The 21205-nt window shown below is 37.0% G+C and overlaps 2 protein-coding genes across 2 annotated transcripts; one reads left to right on the top strand and one right to left on the bottom strand.

Annotated features, from left to right (window-relative positions):
* Positions 1 to 649: 649 nt before the first annotated feature.
* LOC132165950 (uncharacterized) lies at positions 650 to 3132 on the bottom strand. Its single transcript, XM_059576668.1, has 7 exons — positions 3006 to 3132; positions 2547 to 2885; positions 2409 to 2455; positions 1709 to 1868; positions 1536 to 1627; positions 1114 to 1246; positions 650 to 666 (listed from the first exon to the last, which is right to left on the bottom strand). Exons 1-7 carry the CDS (start codon positions 3130 to 3132, stop codon positions 650 to 652), a joined length of 915 nt encoding a protein of 304 aa, XP_059432651.1.
* Positions 3133 to 11526: 8394 nt separating this feature from the next.
* LOC132165674 (glutathione hydrolase 1-like) lies at positions 11527 to 20324 on the top strand. Its single transcript, XM_059576333.1, has 8 exons — positions 11527 to 11828; positions 13521 to 13692; positions 16214 to 16560; positions 17011 to 17526; positions 17653 to 17888; positions 18695 to 18959; positions 19196 to 19333; positions 19852 to 20324. The coding sequence occupies exons 2-8, from the start codon at positions 13680 to 13682 to the stop codon at positions 20092 to 20094; spliced, it is 1758 nt and encodes a 585-aa protein (XP_059432316.1). The 5' UTR covers positions 11527 to 11828; positions 13521 to 13679; the 3' UTR covers positions 20095 to 20324.
* The last annotated feature ends 881 nt before the right edge of the window (positions 20325 to 21205 follow it).

The raw sequence follows: 21205 nt of genomic DNA, 5'->3' as shown, positions 1-21205 counted from the left end.
AGCGTCTATCGACAAACAAGCTATTAAAAAATTTATTTCTCAAACACAATTCCAAACATATTGGAAGTGAATCTCGAATCTAAGCTTGCAGAAAAGGTGATCTTTATCGACTACCGCATTGCATTCATCATCAGTGCATCCTCTTTTTAGCCATCTGTTCATCAGATTGCAACACATACCACCATCATGGGACATCACACTATCACAGAACCATGTTTAATGTCGTGAAGATGTCCAGGGCACATCAAAGAGAACACCGCATGAAGTTAAAAGCTTTCCAATGAGTTTATACCCTTTCAAATAACATCTGGAGGCAAAAAAATACATAAGCCTAAACGTAATGCTACAAAACCAATTCAACAATAACTCTCGCCATGGCCCTGCAACATCCACAAATACACAACTCTTAGCCTGGCGCCGTAGGTAGTACCAAGAAGAATCGCATGAAGCCACACAAACAAGAAATACAAGACTACTATTTACTCAAAACCTCAATACAAAGGTAGCTGTGCATGCATTGAAATAAAAGAACAATTTCAGCTATTGGAACAGTCATTGGTACAATGACAGGAGTACATTCAAGAGGTCTTGGATTCGTAAGTTTTTGAATATTATTGAACAATGAATTGACCAAATGAATTGAAGCTGGTCAGCCCTCTTCTGACTCTGCACAACAGTTCACACGTCAGAACAAAACTAAGACATAACGGGTTTGGTTGATAATGCTCTTTGGGTTTGCTTTTTGCCTTATTTTTAGCATTAACAAACAATTTCAGTATAAAACACCTAAAACTCTACTTTAACATTTATGTCATATCAGAACACTTTTTCAATTAAAAAGCAACAAGCACCACCTAAATAGCATTATTGAACCCAATAATCCTGGATTTAAGGACGCGGTGTCCCCTCCAGTACATTAAATCAGCCTACTCAATTCACATTGATAAGGGAAACACATTTGCCACAACATCAGTGAGGTAAAAACAAACCAAAAAAACTAGGTGAATTTGGTATTTCTTAGACCATATCAAATTTCTTGATGATATAGCAAGCATGTCCCCTCGATGCAGTGATGAGATAATGAATAAGAGCAGATATAGATACTCTTCATACCATTTATTGCTTCCATGTTATCTTCCTTGTAGACACCAAGGGGTGAGCCATGGACAGATAAAAGCATCTCACCAGGCTTAGGCAACCTCAGTGTTTTCAGTGTCATCCCAACAGACAGCCTTTGGCTACTCACCTGCAAAAATGATCATATGTAACTTAGCATCTCAAGCTTATTTGATAGCCATCCACCAAAAAAGAATTTGAAACCTAGCTGACAAATACTCTAGAAGTAATCTCAGCCCTTTAGCAAGCTTTATTTTTCTCACTCAATTCCAGTCACTAGCTACCTATCCTTATATATTTCTCCTTTTACAAATAAACTACTTTTGTTATTTATAAATCATAGACATTGGGATAAAATCTCGAGCACCGACACCAACTAGCGACAACAGACACAACACCCATAAAGGTTTTTTATGTACTTTCATTGGAGTATCTATGGTGCAATGGTAATTGTTGGCAGGCATTTTGTGTTGCATCAGCTGAAAAGCTTCTTCAAGGTCCTGGAGTTGGACTACAACATTTTAGGAATTCGAACTAACTAGTGCCCTTCAGTAAACTACTTGGCCCTTCTACTTATTTCAACAAATGAGACAAGAGTTTGGTTCCAAGGTATTACACAAGTTACGTTTTAGTAAGAGTGAAACTTTATGCAAAGCAATATAAACCCAAGTGACCAAGAAGAGACAAACCCCAGGAGTTCGTAGACCATCTTGCATCCCAAGCATCTGACTATCAGATGGCTCCTCCAAAACCTACAAAACAGATATTTCAATAAGATAAAAGGAAAGGAAACATGGCATTTTTTTGTGAATATCAAAAAGTCTAGGGATTGTGCTTTAGGGTCAATTTGGTTTTGCGCTTTCAAAACATGAGATTTCAAAAATGACAATCTCAAAATGTGTGATTTGAACAATTTTTGAAATACAGTTAAGCTTTTGGGAAAATTTTGATTCAGCCTTTAAAATCGTATTTTTCTAAAAATGCACCATATTACCTGCAATTTGAAAATGTAAATTTTTTTAGGTTTTCAAACCACTCTTCTTTAAAAATTAACTCCCAAGTGAGACACTTTCTACGATTTTGTTTAGAAACACACTTTTAGCTTGCGAAATCGCAAGGCCAAACAAAGACTTAATAAGTTTATTGCATGAAGTGCAAAATAAAGACAATTTCAATTGTATTTAAACAAACTCAAAAGAAACCATCTTTTGTTTTGGTAATTAGTAATATACGCATCCAGAAACCCTTAAATTTGTCCGCATCAAATATAGATAGATAGCAAGAGAACATACAAAGTCACTTATTTGCAGATTAGCAGCACCTACAAGGCTTGTCTTCACTGCCACCAATCAAGCACCCTTGTGAGATACAATCAATCAAAGAATACAAGTTTAAGCATAATTCATCAAAAGATTGAAATTCACAAATACCTGCTTTGCTCGAAAACTGAAAGCCACCCAAAGATGCAATAGCAGCAGAGCAGTCTGGATAAGCCATGGACAAGCGGCGCAGAAGAGACGTGTGAATGTCGCTTCCATCACCTTGGTTCATGGGCAAATTACCGTCTTCATTGTTCCATTGCATTTCAAATTGTCTGTTTCCTTCATTTCGAACAACTAAAAGATTCGGAAGGTTTTCTTTGAAAAAATTTTGAGCTGAAGTTTGCAGTTGTTCCTCACTGAAATAAGAGCGAAGCAAACGCACTTCGGTCAGCAAATGTTCAATTTCCACATCACGAATAGCCCTAATCGCAGCACTTTGTCGCTCAACTGTTTAAAAAAAAACAAAATCAAATTCAGAAACAAAGATATCAAATTGAGAAACAATTCTACCATTTCTTCCATGTATTACTTAAAGAAAAAAAAGAAAAAAATAAAAAAAATAAAAACCTTCTTGATCTGTAAAAGCAGCTTGTTCCTTATCAATTTGAGCCTCCGTCTCAACGGCACCGTTTACATCATTCACAGGAGATGACGGTAATTTCTTGACAGTTTTCTTGGCTCTTCGTCTTGCCATGTTAATTTACTGCAAAGCCAAATGTCATTCGAAACCCTAATTTTAAGCGCCAAAGTTATAGGATGTAATCCATAAGTGCAATTGAGAAATTTCAAAAAAATATATAAGAAGGGCTCGGATGGTTACCGGTCGTCAAGGCTTGGTCGGAGGGTCCGCAAAGGGAAGTTCTTGCCTACTCTGTTTCCTTCGGAACCAAGACAATATTTGAAATTGGGGAAGAAAGCAAATTTTACTTTGGGCAAAAAAAAAAAGGTTTGAAAACTACATATAAAATATGGAATTTTTTATTTTATTTTTTTACATGTCCACACAAAGGAAGGGGGAGGGGGATTCGAACTAGTGACCTCCGTTTTATTAGGCGTGGTCCACAGCTGATTGAGCTACTCATAGAGACAAATATATAAAATTTTGACAAAAAAAAGATAACACCTAAAGTGTATGTGTGTGTGTGTGTTTTTTTTTTTTTTCTCAGCTTTATGGAAATGTTGATTTTCTGTCCAAAATTGTGTCATCCATTACTGTCACGTCATTATTTTTGTCATATCACATTAAAATAATAATATTTTAATAAAAAAATCAAAATTTTAAAAACAAAAACAAAAGGGTTAAATACTCTATACCCTCCTAGGGTTTTTCAACTTTATTTTTTCCCCCCTGTGGTTTCATTTTTATCACAGGAGGTCCCTGTGGTTTTAATAAGTGACCAAGTTAGTCCATCCGTTAGTTGACCATTAGTTGACCATTAGGACTGACACGTGGACCAATCAGACATCAACACGTGGCACATATTTAATTTTTATTTTATTTTTTTTTTAATTTCAAAAAATGTATTTTTTTTTTAATTAAAAAAAAGTATTTTCTTTTTTTAAAAAAAAAAAAATTGGGGGCCACCCCCATCTGGCCGGATGGGGGTGGCCGAGTGTCACTAGCTGTGAAGATGATGCTGAGTGGCAGGTACAAGAAGATGATGATGTGCTGAGCTGGATGATGATGTGCTAAGCTAGCAGATGTGTGAAGATAATTCCACATGCAGTAGCTTCCCATGATGTGCTAAGCTGGCAGATGTGTGAAGATAATTCCACGTGCAATAGCTTCCAGAGAGGAGTAGTAGTTAAGTCTGTTAGTTGTTAGGAGGAAGTGTAATACGGTTAGGAGGTTGTTAGTTTGTAAGAGAATTATAAGTAGTTTTCTCTTCATTTGTAAAGTTAGCTTTTGGGAATTGTAAAGTTCATTCTTGAACTGGGAGAATTGCACTCTCGAATGTGCTAGGAGGTTGGGCTACCCTCGAAATGGCTTTTTCAATAAGAATCATCCCTTCTTTCTCTATCTTTTCTTCTTTTCTTTCTTTTCTTGTTCATTTCATTACAGTGCAACATAACAGCACTGTAACAAGTGGTATCAAAGCCCTTGATCCATTTGGTTCGTATATTTTCTTTTCTTTTATCTTCTTTTCGTTACATGAAAAATAGTTTTACAATGGCAGAGGATACACTCTGGGAGCAGGGCCAGCAGTTAAAAGAAGTCCAAAGTGAGGTTTTGGAGCTAAGAAAGGATATGAAGGATATCCCTGAGATGAAAACGACATTGAATAAGTTGATGGGAATGATGACATCAATCTTGGCCAAGGACAAGCAGCAAGAGAAGCAGCCTATTCACCAGAATGTGGAGGAGGATGCTACAGTTTCTGGTTGTGGGGTTGCTCAACAGTGGGGAAAAAGTGTTTATGAGATTCACACTAAGGCTATTAGGTTGGAATTCCCAACTTTCAATGGTGACGACCCAGATTCATGGTGTTATAGAGCTGAGCAATTCTTTGAATTTTATGACATTCAAGAAAGGCAGAAATTGAGGATTACTACATTCCACATGGAAGGTAAGGCCTTATCATGGTTTCAAGCCTTAAGAAATACTAATAATCTGTCTAGTTGGAATGATTTTTTGATTGCTATTCAAGTTAGATTCGGTAAGGGGGCATATGATGATCCTATGGAGACCCTATCTAAACTGAAACAAGTTGGCTCTTTAGATGAATATAAAACTCAATTTGAAATATTGGCAAATAGAGTCTTACTGTTGATTGATTCTCACAAACTGAGTATGTTCTTGGGGGGTTTGAGAGATAACATTCGATTGCCTGTGAGAATGTTTAATCCCAAGACATTGAATGATGCTTATGCTTTGGCACGGATTCAGGAGGAATGTCTTGCAACTAACAGTAGGTCAGGGAAACCTGTTTAGAGAAATCAAGGAGTGGGAAATGAGAGTAGTTATGCAGCCAATAAGGGTGGAAATTCAGTTGGGAATAGAGTGCAGTTTTATAATGCATCAAAGCAAAATCAGGGGGGTTTTGGAGGTACCAATCAGACCAAAGGGTTTATTAATGATACTCCTAAGGCAATAGTTCCAGTTCAAAAAATTTCTCCTGCCCAAATGGATGAGAGGAGGAAAAAGGGCTTATGTTACTCATGTGATGATAAATGGAGTAGAGGTCATGTGTGTGTTGTGCCTAAGCTATTCTTAATTGAAGAAGTGGAAGGGCTGAAAAGGATTATGGAGATGACTACTTCTTGCCAAGAAGAGGAGGATCCAGGGAAATTTTTTCTGGATGCAGACCCTGAGATATCTCTCAATGCTATTACAGGAACTCCAAATCCCAAAACAATGAGAATTATCGGAGTTTTGAAAGGGCAGCAGGTGATTATTCTCATTGATTCAGGGAGTACTCACAATTTTGTGGATTCACAGTTAGCTGAAAGGCTAGGAATTGTGAGCTCCAATAGGGATGCTATTATGGTGAAGGTGGCTAATGGTCAAACAGTAAGAAGTCCAGGGAGAAGTTCAGACTTGTGTCTTAAAATTCAAGGGACAAACTTTAGGGTAGATTTGTATATTCTACCATTAGCAGGGTGTGATGTGGTTTTAGGCATACAGTGGTGGAGATTGTTGGGTCCAATTTTATGGGACTTTGGCCATTTAACTATGGAGTTTCAGTTGGGTGAAGTGAAGTGCTGTTTGAAGGGTTTGCAGAAAGGTCCTCCCTTAACTTTTGAGGATGGGAAGTCTCATAAGTGGTTGAAGAAAAATAGCAAAGGAATTATGCTACAACTTATCAATGCTGAGGGACAGGAAGAGCAGCAAGTTCCATAGGAGGAAGAGGGTTTGTTCAGTGATATTCTTGAAGAATTTAAGGATGTTTTTCAAGTTCCTACTAAGCTTCCACCATCTAGATCACATGACCATGCTATTACCTTGAAAGAAGGGGAGCAACCTGTTTCAGTCAGACCTTACAGGTATCCATTTTTTCAGAAGGAGGAGATTGAGAAGATTGTTAAAGGCTTGCTGCAATCTGGTGTAATTCGACATAGCACCAGTCCCTTCTCTGCTCCAGTAATTTTGGTGAGGAAAGCTGATGGAACATGGAGGATTTGCATGGATTACAGAGCTCTCAACAAGGTAACTATTAAAGATAGTTTTCCAATTCCGGTTGTAGATGAATTGTTGGATGAGCTGTTTGGATCTACAATTTTTTCCAAATTGGATTTGATCTCTAGTTATCACCAGATCAGAGTAGTGGAAAAGGATATTCCTAAGACTGCTTTTAGGACACATGAGGGTCATTATGAGTTTTTAGTTATGCCTTTTGGTTTAACTAATGCTCATTTTACCTTCCAAAGCCTCATGAATCATATTTTCCAACCTTATCTCCGGAAGTTTATCTTGGTATTTTTTGATGACATTCTCATCTTTAGCAAGGATGAAAACACACACAGACAACATTTACACATGGCCTTAGACATTTTGAGGAGACACAAGTTATTTGCCAAGATGTCAAAGTGTAGATTTGGATGTGCAAGGGTGGATTATTTGGGCCATATTGTCTCAGCAGATGGGGTAACAGCTAATCCAGGGAAAATTCAAGCTATGGTTGAGTGGCCATTTCCAACCAACATAAAAGCTTTGAGAGGCTTCTTGGGTTTGACAGGTTACTATAGAAGGTTTATCAAGGGATATGGATCTATTCCTGCCCCATTAACAGCCATGTTGAAAAAGAATGCATTTACTTGGAATGAGGTTGCCAAGGAGGCTTTTCAAAGCTTAAAGACTGCAGTAACTCATGCTCCTATTTTAGCATTGCCCAACTTTGCTCAACCCTTTGTTATAGAATGTGATGCAAGTGGAGTAGGGATAGGAGCAGTTTTGATGCAGCACAATAAGCCCATTGCTTATTTGAGCAGAGCATTGAAGGGGAGAGCTCTTCTTATGTCCACTTATGAGAAGGAGCTGCTGGCTTTGGTGACTGCAATTCAGAAGTGGAGACCTTACTTGTTGGGACAAAGCTTTGTAGTCAGAATAGATCAACAAAGTTTGAAATTCTTGTTGGAACAAAAGGTTGGAACTCCTGTCCAACAGAAGTGGATAACCAAGTTGCTTGGGTATGATTTTACAGTAGAATTTAAAAAGGGCACTGAAAATAGAGTGTCAGATGCTCTCTCTAGGAGAGAAGGATGGACAGAAGGGGTCTCCATTGCTCTTTTATCAATACCTACTTCAGATTGGGTGGCTAGGTTGAAAACTCATTATAAAGATGATTCACTTATGCAGAAGCTTGTTACTAACTGGTTGACTAATAAGTTGAATGCTGGTAAGTATGCTTACAGAGAGGGTTTGATGTTTTATAAAAACAGACTCTGTATTGGGGAGGATCCAATCATTAAAGCTCAAGTCTTATCTTTTGTTCATAGTGATCCTATTGCAGGTCACTCTGGGTTTGAGAGAACAATGCAGAGAGCCAAAAGGGATTTCTTTTGGAAGGGAATGAAAAAAGACCTTAAACAATTCATTAGGGAGTGTGAGGTTTGTCAGAAGAATACGCATGAGAACACCTCTCCTGCTGGGTTGCTGCAGCCACTTCCAATTCCACTTCAGATTTGGTCTGATATTTCCATGGATTTTGTGGAAGGTTTGCCCCTCTCCAATGGACATTCTGTAGTTTTGGTAGTGGTGGACAGGTTGTCTAAGTATGCTCATTTCACTTCTTTAGCTCATCCTTATACTGCATCTAAAGTTGCTCAATTGTTTGTAAATCACATTGTTAAGCTCCATGGCATGCCCACTTCTATTGTCTCTGATAGGGATCCCACTTTTACAAGTGTGTTTTGGAAGGAGCTGTTTAGAATGCAAGGAACCACACTCAAAATGAGTACAAGTTATCATCCACAAACGGATGGACAGACTGAGATTGTGAATAAGAGTCTGGAAAATTATCTTAGGTGCTTTGTTCAGGATAGGCCTAAGCAGTGGATAACTTGGTTACCTTGGGCTGAATATTGGTATAACACTTGTTGGCAAGCATCCATCAAGATGACACCCTTTGAGGCTGTGTATGGGAGACTACCTCCTAGGTTGCTAACCTATGTGCCAAGAACTACTCAAGTGGCAGCTGTGGCTGAGATTTTGAAGTCTAGAGAGGAAATTTTAGCCTTATTGCAGCAAAATCTTCAGCATGCTCAACAGAGAATGAAGAAATATGATGATTTAAGGAGGTCAGAAAGAACTTTAGACATTGGACAGCAGGTGTATCTCAGGCTGCAGCCTTACAGACAGGGCTCCTTGGGTACTCGAAGGGCCTTGAAATTATCTCCTAGATTTTAAGGCCCCTTCTCAGTGATTAAGAAAGTGGGGGAAGTAGCTTATGAACTGAGTTTGCCTTCCAATGCTAAGATACATCCTGTATTTCATGTTTCACAGCTCAAGCCTAAGTTAGGGAGCCGCAATATTGCTATTCCTACACTACCTCCTGTGAATGGAGATGGAATTATTCAGCCTGAACCAGTGGCTGTGTTGGCCAAAAGGTCTAGAGCTAAAGACAATCATGCACTCACTGAAGTTCTCATCAGGTGGGCAGGGCAATCTCCGGAGGATGCCACTTGGGAGGAATTTCAAGCTTTGAAAAGGGCTTATCCACACCTTGTGGGCAAGGTGTTTTGAAACGGGAGAGTATTGTCACTAGCTGTGAAGATGATGCTGAGTGGCAGGTACAAGAAGATGATGATGTGCTGAGCTAGATGATGATGTGCTAAGTTGGCAGATGTGTGAAGATAATTCCACGTGCAGTAGCTTCCAGAGAGGAGTAGTAGTTAAGTCTATTAGTTGTTAGGAGGAAGTGTAATACAGTTAGGAGGTTGTTAGTTTGTAAGAGAATTATAAGTAGTTCTCTCTTCATTTGTACAGTTAGCTTTTGGGAATTGTAAAGTTCATTCTTGAACTGGGAGAATTGCACTCTCGAATGTGCTAGGAGGTTGGGCTACCCTCGAAGTGGCTTTTTCAATAAAAATCATCCCTTCTTTCTCTATCTTTTCTTCTTTTCTTCTTTTCTTTCTTTTCTTGTTCATTTCATTACAATGCAACATAACAGCACTGTAACACCGAGCCACCCACAAATGGCCAAGGGGGTGGCTCGGCCACCCCCAATTTTTTTCCGTTTCTTTTTTTCTTTTTCTTTTTTTAAAAAATACATTTTTTTCTTAAAAAAAAAAAATTAAATATGTGCCGCGTGTCGACGTCTGATTGGTCCACGTGTCAGTCCTAACGGTCAACTAACGGATGGATTAATTTGGTCACTTATCAAAACCATAGGGACCTCCTGTAATAAAAATGAAACCACAAGGGGAGAAAAAATAAAGTTGGGAAACCCTAGGGGGTATGGAGTATTTAACCCAAAACAAAATGAAGGGGTGACCGGCGTGGGATTACCAGTCTCTCTAGGGCTAGCAATGGCTGCGAGCAACCCATAGGAGGTGGGGTGACATCCACATCGCCCACTATCCTTCATTTAAAAAAAAAACAAAAAACAAAAAAAAAAAATTGTTTTTGTTTTCAAAGTTTGTATTTTTAATGAAATTTAAAAATTATTATTTTAAAGTAGCGTGGCAAAAATATTGACATGACACTAATGGATGGCATAATTTTAGATAGAAAACCAACGGAATGATATGTTTCACATTTTCAAAAAAATTATACCGTTAAAAAAAAAAAAAAATTGAAGTGTGACTAATCATTCTATAAAAAAGAATCAAAATAGTCACACTTCAAATGTTTTTTTCTTAAAAAGTGTGACTATTAAAAAATTCTCATAAAAAATTATGAGAGTTAGGTGGGTGATTAAAAACCGCCCCGTGTCTACTATTCACTTATCCATATGGGTTACGGGTGGATTTTCAACCACTAACCATGAGCAAGCAAATACAAAGGATAACGTATAAATAAAAGCCCACGCGACACTACAACTGTTACCTTTTAATTTTACAACAAAAAATGCTATTTAATTTTTTTCTTTGAAACTTTAACAACAATCTTGTTTGAATTATAATTCAACGCATAATAATTTATCAAAACTCTAACACATAATTTCTCCGCTCAAACTAAAGGCTTAAAAATTGACTTTTTACTACGTGTTATTTTATCCTATTATTTTTTAAGGTTAATTACTTCTTTTGGTACCTAGGTTTTCACATTTTTATTTTTTTTTACCTATGTTTCTATTTATATCATAGATGATACCTATGTTATCGATAAATACCAATTTAGCACATTCGTCACCAATTCATCAAAAAAAAAAACTAATGGTTTAGCCACCCCATTTTGGCCTAGGGGTGGCTCGGTCACCCTAGGGTCGGAATGAGGTGGCCAAACCGTCTTTTTTTTTTTGACGAAATGGTGACGGAGGTACTAAACCGGTATTTATTGATAACATATGTACTATCTGTGATACAAATAGAAACTTAGGTAAGAAAATATAAAAACGTAAAAATTCATGTACTAATAATAAGGTATTTGACCATAATTTTTAATTGTTTTATTTTTCTTAATGTAATTAAAATTGAACTTTTTATTATGAGTGTTATACATATCCAGCAGCCAGGTTGAAGTTCTTGCTACCGAATTGATAAGAAATTTGCGTCGATTATTACATTTTGAATTTTAATCCGAGAAATGATATACACACTTTCACCTCTCTCTTTTTAATTTCCTAAACCTATACGTAGCTTTTGAAATCACCATAGGATTAAAATCTAGTAAAAATTAATCATAAATCTAATAATAATTTTATCCTCAAGGGATAGCTTAAGCTCCAATCAACCGAGGATCACACCTTATAAAGTAGAAGTCACTAGTTCTAATAATTATCTCCCATTTTTCCGGATATGTGTAAAAATAATTTAAAAAAATCACCCATAAGTATAAAAACTCACTATTGTAATATTATTCTACCGGTGCAGGCGGCATGCGGAAAGAAAAGATCGACGATAGCAACTATGCACGACCCTGTCGCTGTCTGCTAGTGCTGGTCAATTGCAATCCAACGATCTCCAAATCTTCACTCCAAACCCGCAACTTGGTTCGGAACCCGAAATTCGAACCAAATTAAGACTGAGTCTTAAGAAAGCGACAGAGTTTAGTGTCCGGAAACTCTGAAATAATCATTTTGACAAAGAACGAAATGAAACCATTTGTTAATATCTTTATCACTTCCCTTTCCAATCATACTGTTATCGCCAAATGGGTGCACGCCACTTGTGCATTTGCGTGCTGCTTTCAATACGAGTCTATGACGCTGAAAAAGAAGAAGAAGAAGAAGAAGAAGAAGGAGAACACAGACGGTGTGAGCTGATTTATCCAAAGGAGGCTCAGGTCATGTAAGTAGTGATTTTAGATTTTTTTTTTTTTAATAATGGGTTTTCGTTTAGTATGGATTTTTTAGGATTGCTTGGAGAAATTGAATGAGCATTAACATTGGTGTGTAGAGAAATGGCAGGTAAAAGAATTTGAAAATTTGGGTATAGTTCAGTTAAGTTGTAAGTTTCATTGAATAAGAAACTTTAATGGCAAAGGTTTATGGGTTATGTTTGGATTTGAATTGCAATATCCTCGGACATGATAAGAAATGGTTAATTTAATCATTTAATTTATATTTAACATTATGCTGCTTAGAATTCATAATCTCAAATTTACAGAGTATGGTTCTAATGTCCTAATCTGATGACGTCAGTGATAAAGTTTAGTCATATTTGCCGATGAGCTTTACCTCAAATGGGACATCCTCCTCCCATAAGAACAATGTGAAGGGTGAGGGCCTGAGTTCAAGACACATTGGCTGCGTATGTGACTTGTCATAAATCTGGGGTTATCAAACTAGTGGTACACCTATTTTAAAATACGTAATGTGCAGTGACACTCATAAAGAAATATAGGTGGGAAGCTTGCATGTGAAAGGTTGCCTGCCACATGCAGGAAATTAGAAAATGCAGTCTTGCCTGTCACATGAGGGAAAAATGCTGCATGTTGTCCGAATTCTGCTTTCATCACAATGCGAGTTTCCTATTGGTGCCTTGATCGTCTGAGCCCTACCTGGTTTTCAGGCTTAGACAGTATATGTTCTACACTAATCAGATTTTGCATTCAAGTCCATAATGTAGGATGGAGATTTGATTTTTACTGCTGGAGCCTGGATGCTCTGCCAAGATGGGAGACACTTTTGTTTAGTTTAAAGAGTTTACAATCCTATTTAACCAAAAAAAAAAAAAAAACTAACTATTCAGGTGGGGCCACATCCCGATCCTGGTGTTGCTTGAAGTGGGAGTTTGGTGGTAGAACTGGACTAGGACTGGTGGCTTTTGATCATAATGATTTTTCCCATTGCTGAGCTTCATCCACCTTCCTTGCTTACATAGATTTGAAGTCCATTGATTTAAGATTTTACTCTTCGGAGACCATAAGATTTACAATCCACCTTCCTTGCTTGGTGTTATGTGCTAATTATACATAGATTTGAACTCCATTGATTTAAGATTTTACTCTTCAGAGACCATAAGATTTACAAGGGCGGAATTTGGATATGGTTATGGTGGAAACAATAACTATGTACCTCATTGTGACGATGGATGCTTATTAAGCTTGGTGCTCCTTAGTTGCACAACATTGTATGCTAATCCACAGATTTAAAATCCCCATGGTTAAGATTTCTGTTTGTGGAAAGGATGCACAGCAGAACTAGGATGTGGTAACAGATATGGAACTATTTGGAGGTATTGTTGGTGACACACTGACACTAATAGTTATCATGGAAGTTTATTCAGTTTTATGCACCAGACTAACATGGGCTTATGTGCTAATTAACGCTTTTATGATTGGGACTTGCACATCTTTAAATCCTAATATGAGAGAGTCAATTTAATTGTAGACTAATAACTTGGTTTATGTTACCTATTCAATGTGCTAGCTGTGATAAATAATATAGAACTCAGTCTATTGGGGGAGAGTTTGCTAAGAAAAATATTTATGTATGGCATTGACCTAACTCCATTATACACACCAATCCTGTTGTGCAGGAGCAGAAAACAAGCTTCGTCTACTGGTTCCGTTTGACCTTGAGAGCACTCAAGCACCAAACCACCAATGCTACAAAGAGAGCCAGTAACAAGCTTCTTCTTGACTGTGTAAAAGCAGATCTTCTGGCAGAGATAATCTAAGATATTTTGTTGTACTTGATGGCATCTACATGTAAGCTGTCTAACTCCCTTTGATGGAAATCTTTTGTTGGCTGTTGCATCTGACTAGAACAATATTATTGTTGACATATTAGTGGCTGGTTTAGATCTATAATCGTGAAATGTCTTCTGGATCTTTTGAACAACAAAGAATGTTTTGCTTTGCAGCATATGAAGCGGAACACAATGCTAAAGTATACTTGCAATTCAAGCAACCCTTATTTTGCCAAGCATGCATTAATTGTTGTAGATTCTAGACCTTTGGTGTGGGGAAACTTTGCAATGCATGGTTTGAAGGCTGGGAGTTTGGGGTAGTTGACTTAAGATTCGTTGCTCACTTGAAAATCTTGAGGACTGTAGGAACCTTGGAATACTCGCCTCTATATATCCTCATCAGAACTTCCAATCAAATAGCTTAAACTTCATCCTCAATGACCATATCTATCCTCAATGACCATTGTGTACCTTTAGGAACCAACTCTTCCAATTAGTTTGCACTAATTCATACTTGATGCTGTAAGTAGAGCACTAAATGTCTCTTCCCTTACAACCCAGGAAAGGTTCTAGCCATATCTATGTTATTACCCCAAAAAGACTAGGTCAATGTTACAATTGGAGCCCCCTAGAATCGCTTATCTAGCGCAATTTCACCTAGCAAGGAACAAATGTAGGACTTTGACACCCATCTGACACCTTCAATCTATCCACCTAATATGGGACTTAACTATTTGGGGTGCCATAATATCCGTCGATCAAATCTCTAGCGTCCTTGTTAGGGCCCATGTCAAGTTGTAATGCCCCAATGCTATATGGTATTATTAGGTTAGTTTTGATACCATTTGTCGCAATCTAGGGAAAGTGTGAGTCACATTTATGCTATTAACCAAAAATGATTAGTCTATATTATAATTGAAGCTCCATAAAGTCACTTTTATATAGCCCAATCTCAATTAGTACGGAACTAATATGGGACTTAGCACCTATGCAACCCCTTTACAATCCATCCAGCCAATATGGCACTTAAGTTTTTGGGGTGCTACATTATCTACCCATAAAAACCCATTTGGAGCTACTATATCATTATAGAAATACTACAATATCTCATACAACTGTCATTTATCCTTGTTTGACCAGAATAGGGTCACTGCAATATAATCTTACTAAAAATGTTATATCTTTCACCTATCTTTCATTTGGTCCCTACAAAAGCAATCTCAGAAAACTGAGGGTTAACATAACTTGTTTATGTCTGCTGAGGCACCCATGTGCTTGAGCTTTTGGAACTTATGCTGGAAAATCTAAAAACCAGGCGTACTTGTTTTTGGGCATCTACACCAATATTGCTGAGCTACTAATACTTTGAACCCTCCTGATGTGGCACATTGTCCATATATTGCTGTGCCATATTGTTAATATTATTTTTATCATTTAGATACATCGCAGTCATTTTCTCCCTTGGTAAAAAGGAGGGGGAGAGAGAGAGAGCATTGCTATAACATAAGTACCTATTCAATCAAAGTGATCAATTTAGGTCAGAAGTCATTTCTGTGTCCAATTATCTATGTAATGACATTGAATTTGGAGGAGATATTCTAGATTTGAGAGAATTTTAGGAGATCTTTTAGATTTTCTGGAATTTCATTTGATTTATATTTCCCTGGACTGATGACTCACTCTTTTCATGGCTATAAAGGAACTGTCAAGTTTTGGTGATCTGAAACCTATTTTAGAGCTTGTTTACTCTTGCTTCCAGGCCATTTTCTCGTATTTTATTGATTTTAGTAAATTAGTCCATTTCTCTCTCCTTTTTCTCTATTGGTAAAAGGAGGACGAGAGAGAGTATATATGCCAAACGAATCAGTGCAAAGACACGTAATAATTATTTTGTGAAATATAAGAGTCAAGCTTATCTATGTAACAAGTATGCAAGTAAATTTATGGTGAATGCAATTACCTATTCTGATAAGTGACATTTATCAAAGTACTCATATTTCCGCAATAAAACACAATTAGTTGATTAAGATGGTAATAAGATTAGTAGCAATGTTATTAGAATAAAAAATCTTGTCTGGATCTTTGGTTTCATTTTGGAGTGACAGTACGAGATTACAAGAACAAAGGGTTAAAAGAGACCAAGCATAAGATTTATGAAAATTGAAAAGGAAACAAAGTACTTGTATATAGCCTTGTGGTTTCATTAAGAAACAGAAGTAAACGATAGAGAAGAATAAATTTATAGCATTGATTTTTAATTAGTATCAAATTTATGAAGTCCATTTAAAAATTTGTTAAATGTGAATGGTAAAATTTTCTAAGAAAAACAACTGTTATCTATCTCTGTATCCATTATCATGCTATTAGTAACTCACTGACTCATCATCCCCCCCACCCACCCGGCCACGCAGCAGTCTCCTTTAAAAAAATGATTTCCTTCTGACTGACATTTTTATATTTATATCAAAAGTTGTTGAACAGAACATGTTTTCTTTATTTTTTTCCTGGGAACTCAAGAGTGTTGTATCTATTGGTTGCAGCTCGGTTGTTCTTACGTCCTACCATTACATTTCTCTTCTTTATATTGTTGCCTCCGACTTCAAGCCTTAATTCTGTCAGTGGTCCCACCAAACATAGACATGAGGTAATTATAGCACATCATGGTGCTGTTGCCACTGATGATCGCCGATGTTCCAGAATAGGGATGAAAGTTCTTCGTGAAGGAGGTCATGCCGTTGATGCCTCAGTGGCTGCTGCTCTTTGCTTGGGAGTCGTAAGTCCAGCATCAAGTGGCATTGGTGGAGGAGCCTTTATGCTTCTTAGGTTAGCCAGTGGGAAGGCACAAGCCTTTGATATGAGAGAAACTGCCCCCTTGCAAGGTTCTGAGGTATTTCAAATTACTTTTAACTGTATCTTTTCTTTGAATATGTTTTGAATGTGAGTGCAAACAGTTCCTATTAAACGCAGTATGGTAATGAAGAATCTTTTCGGGGCTTGTTTCTTTCATACTTCCTCCATGGTTGCATTGTGTTTGGCACTTCTCTTACTTGCCAAAAGAGCAAAAAATAAAATAAAATAAAACAGAAACAGAGTTTAGCACATGCATGTCCAGAGATATGACCCAATAATTCTTATGAAATATTGTTTTTCTTTGCAACTAATACGGATCTGCATACTTTATACACTAATGTGAAGATACATCTGGAAACTTAATCATTTTAAGCTGCGACTGAAATTGACAAATGTTGGATTGGTACCTATTATATTGCTTGCTGAACTTCATGTTTCGCGTAAAAGATTCTTTAGATCATTCTCTTTCATAATTATTCATTTTCAGAATATGTATGCTGCCATTGCTACTTTGAAAACAGAAGGTGCCCTCTCCATAGCAGTTCCAGGGGAAATTGCGGGCCTTCACAAAGCTTGGAAACAACATGGAAGGCTTCCTTGGAAGAGGCTTGTAAGGCCAGCTGAGCGTCTTGCTCGTTTGGGATTTAAGATATCACCATATCTCCACATGCAGATGGTCAAAACAAAGTCAGGGATCTTACAAGAGAAGGGACTCCGTGGTATATTCACTTCAAATGGAAGTCTCTTACAGCTGGGTGATATCTGCCACAACAAGAAACTGGCACAGACACTACGAACAATTTCAAAATTTGGCCCAGTGGCCTTCTATAATGGTTCAATTGGATTCAATTTGGTTAGTGATATTCAGAAGGTTGGAGGGATACTGACAATGAAGGACTTGCAAAGATATCGAGTTAAATTGAAAGAACCAATCTCTGCTAACATTTTAGGGCTTAAAATACTTGGCATGCCTCCTCCTTCAGGGGGTCCTCCAGTGATACTTGTAAGTACATCTCTGGTCTGCTTTGGTTATGTTCTTTTTCTTATTTTAATCTTTTTAGGAAAACAAATAACAAAAGGAAAAAACAAAGCTGTCATTGACCTAGCTTTATTTATTTCATCACAACAGATGCTAAACATTCTTGCTCAATATGCAATACCTTTGGGTATTTCTGGCTCCCTTGGAGTCCATCGAGAAATCGAAGCTTTGAAACATGTATTTGCTGTGAAGATGAATCTTGGTGATCCTGACTATGTTGATGTCTCCAAAGTTCTATCTGATATGCTCTCTCCTAAGTTTGCCAAAGAGTTAAAGAAAACCATATATGACAATATGACATTTGATGCTGGACATTATGGTGGAAGGTAAGTTGCTTAATTGGTAGAAGCAGTTCGTCTGTAAGATCATTAGGCTAAATAACATATATACAAACTGTGTATTATATTTTATTTATTTGTTGGGAAACTTAGCATTATATTGTCTCAAATTCGTACATTTGATTCAACAGTCCTACCACGTCGTGTGGTGTTAGTGCCACATCATGGCATTCAGGTACTTTTGGTTGTCTTAGTGACAAAGTTGAGGTCTTAAATTTAAATCTATTTTTGGTTCTTGAATGAAGTAACTAAAGTGTCTCAGCCAAAAAAGCAATGGTGATTTGTCAAATATTGAGTTTTCTCTGTTTCATTTTGCAACTGATGCTCCTTAAAATTTGAATTGATTCTATCTGTGATCTATCTTGTTTCCATAAGTCTTCAACAATAATGTTTGTGTGCATCTGAGAAAGCATGAGTATGAAAATGTAGTGAATCTAGAGGAGTACCAAAATGATTTGTGAAGCATAAAATCATATTACTGTGCGTGCAATTTATTCTAATCAGGCACTCAATATTTCTTCGATAGGAATATTTTTTTCATCAAAATTCAAATTGATACTTTGTTTTTCAGAAAGTACTTTCATTCATTTGGGTGGTTGAAATTTGAATAAAAATACCTACAACAAAGGCTGCAATTTGCATATTATGGGCAGATGTTTGGTGCTTAACTAAAACCATACATGACTTGTCCTTACCTCTTCATGTCTCTTGCGCTTGTAGATGACCCATCATCATGTATTCCAATTTATAACCTTATTATAAAATTATTTATACTGAATCTTGTTTCCTAACAGATGGAATCAGATCAATGATCATGGCACCAGTCATATATCCATCATAGATCGTGAGCGAAATGCTGTTGCCATGACTTCGACAGTGAACTCGTATTTTGGTTCTCGAATACTGTCACCAAGTACAGGGATACTCCTGAACAACGAAATGGATGATTTCTCCATTCCAATGAATGTTTCTGCAGGTCTTCCACCTCCAGCACCATCAAACTTTATCAAGCCAGGAAAAAGGCCATTATCATCCATGGCACCTACTATTGTCTTAAAGGTATGCTCTAGGAGTGTTTCCACTGAATTATGCTCTAGGAGTGTTTCCACCGAATTATGCTCTAGGATTGTTCTCCTCTGAATTGAGGACTGGCACCATTTTGAAATTAGTGAATTAATTGTCAGTACTGCCCAGGACTTTCCTATTTCTCATTGGATCCTTCAGAATGAGTCGCATAGATTATGCAGTATATTCCTGTGCAATAAATCATGTGATATTTTTCTATGCTTCTACAGAATGAGCAACTGAAAGCTGTGGTAGGTGCTAGTGGGGGAGGCATGATTATTGCTGGAACTGCAGAGATTTTGTTAAATCATTTTGCCAGGGGAATGGATCCCTTCTCTTCTGTCATGGCACCAAGAGTCTATCACCAGGTCTTTATCTAAGTCCATCTTCCTAACTCTCTCTGTCTCTCAATATACCCTATGATCCACACATAATAATAAGTTCTTCCATGATGCATACTCATGCTGTGAGGTGAGGATTGTAAGTGCTAATGCTGGCATTTAGATCAAGAAAAGGTTGCTGCGTAGGTCTAAACTCTAAAGACATCTGATTGGATTGGTTAATCCTTCAGTGAGTTAGGTTCTCCTAGTATGAGAATGGAGCTGAATTTTGGTGCATCTAGAAAAAAAATACTAAACCATGATTATCATTTGAGTCGTCTAACCAGCTGAGATTCTTGACGAGGTTTCAAATATTCCATATAATACTATAAGACTGCATCAATGCCTATAGAAAAGTTTGTTTTGGAGAGCAGGCTGTTTTATTTCGATTTCGTTTTCGGGGTTCTTGTTCCCATATTAATCCTGCAGCAAAATGCATTAATTTTACCATTTTTGAGTTTTTTTTTTGTTTTTTTGTTTTATGTTGATACAATTTTTTTAACCAGCTGATACCTAATGTTGTATACTATGAGAACTGGACAACTGTGAGTGGCGACCACTTTGAAGTTCCTGCTGATATCAGGGCAGCCCTTCGGAAAAAGGGTCATGTCCTAGAAAGCCTTGCTGGCGGGACTATTTGCCAGTTTATAGTTCAAGATGTAAGGACTTCTTCAAACGAAAATGGTGGCGCTGGAAAGCTTGTGGCCGTGAGTGACCCAAGAAAAGGTGGACTTCCTGCTGGTTTTTGAACTTTTGGTAACGTTTCTGCTGCTGGAAGATGATTGTAATGTGGAATTGACATTGTAATAAGAGCGGCAAATGTGCACAAGTTTTCTGTTCTTGAACAAGATTGACGATTTGCTTTGTTGTTGTTATATTGATCTCCTTGTGGAGTTTTCATGGTTGTGATAGATTGGTCGCGGGTAATTTCTATCTCATTTGCTTATGATAGAAGCACTATTTTTATATTGAAGACATTGAGAGCCGTATCTCTTCTCCATCTCAACCTGATTAACCATATTTAGACTTGATAATTCTTTACACGACTATGAACCCAACACGAAATTAACATGTTAGACTTTGGTGTGGTTGGGTTCATGTTACTACCAGGTCGACCACTTGTCAATTCCTGGTCATCATGCTTAACCCACGGGTGACCCAATTGACCTATTTATAAAAATCGAACTTTTTTTTATTAAAATAATAATAATAATGATAATAATAAGGTCCTAAACCTAAACTTTAAGGATATTCCTCTTGCAGTTGGCCAAAAAAAGGGTAAAAAATGTAAAATCAATCTTTATGGTTTACTTAATTTGTAATTAGCTCCATGTAGTATCAAAATAAATTCAGAAGTTCCCGAGATATGTTAAATGAACAATTTACTCTCTACTATCAAATTTTGTCCACCAACATAATATATTCCAATAATATGACACATCAAAACCAATAAAATTGTGACATATGTCCTATTTAAGTTACTTAACTAATCAAGTACTTAAAAGCAAATAGGTAAAGCTATGCTTTCTTATTTATTGTTTTCTTTGTTATACTTTAAAAGAGCAACCTTTTCAAGAAGGATCATCAAATGTAAAGAGGATAACTGAAAACGTCTAATGATTTAGCATATGAATATTTCTTTTCTTGAAAGTATTTTGTGTCTTTTGAGTCCTTAGCCCAAAACCAAAACAACTTTTTATTTTTAATTTTTTAGTGAGCAAAACCAACAGTTTTTATTTTTTATTTTTTTTAGCAAAAATGATAAGAGGGGCGATTAAATATGTCTATTCTACCTAGGCATAACTATAATAACAATTGTTTATTATAAACTATTTAGGAGGGGCTTTTATGATGGGAACG

Source organism: Corylus avellana, chromosome ca11 (genome assembly GCF_901000735.1).
Source record: "Corylus avellana chromosome ca11, CavTom2PMs-1.0".
Lineage (NCBI taxonomy): Eukaryota > Viridiplantae > Streptophyta > Magnoliopsida > Fagales > Betulaceae > Corylus > Corylus avellana.
Note: the sequence above shows the minus strand (reverse complement) of the source record. Positions and strands in the feature narration are given on the sequence as shown.

What these genes read in the sequence shown, in the direction of transcription:
- LOC132165950 (XM_059576668.1), bottom strand. Translation starts at nt 3,132, where the DNA reads ATGGCAAGACGAAGAGCCAAGAAAACTGTCAAGAAATTACCGTCATCT. An exon ending in TGCTTTTACAGATCAAGAAG is followed by an intron (nt 2,886 to 3,005) that starts GTTTTTATTTTT and finishes TTTTTTAAACAG; the next exon opens with TTGAGCGACAAAGTGCTGCG. An exon ending in TACCTTGGAACCAAACTCTT is followed by an intron (nt 1,628 to 1,708) that starts GTCTCATTTGTT and finishes AAAATGTTGTAG; the next exon opens with TCCAACTCCAGGACCTTGAA.
- LOC132165674 (XM_059576333.1), top strand. An exon ending in GGGGTCCTCCAGTGATACTT is followed by an intron (nt 17,527 to 17,652) that starts GTAAGTACATCT and finishes TCATCACAACAG; the next exon opens with ATGCTAAACATTCTTGCTCA. An exon ending in CACCAAGAGTCTATCACCAG is followed by an intron (nt 19,334 to 19,851) that starts GTCTTTATCTAA and finishes TTTTTTAACCAG; the next exon opens with CTGATACCTAATGTTGTATA.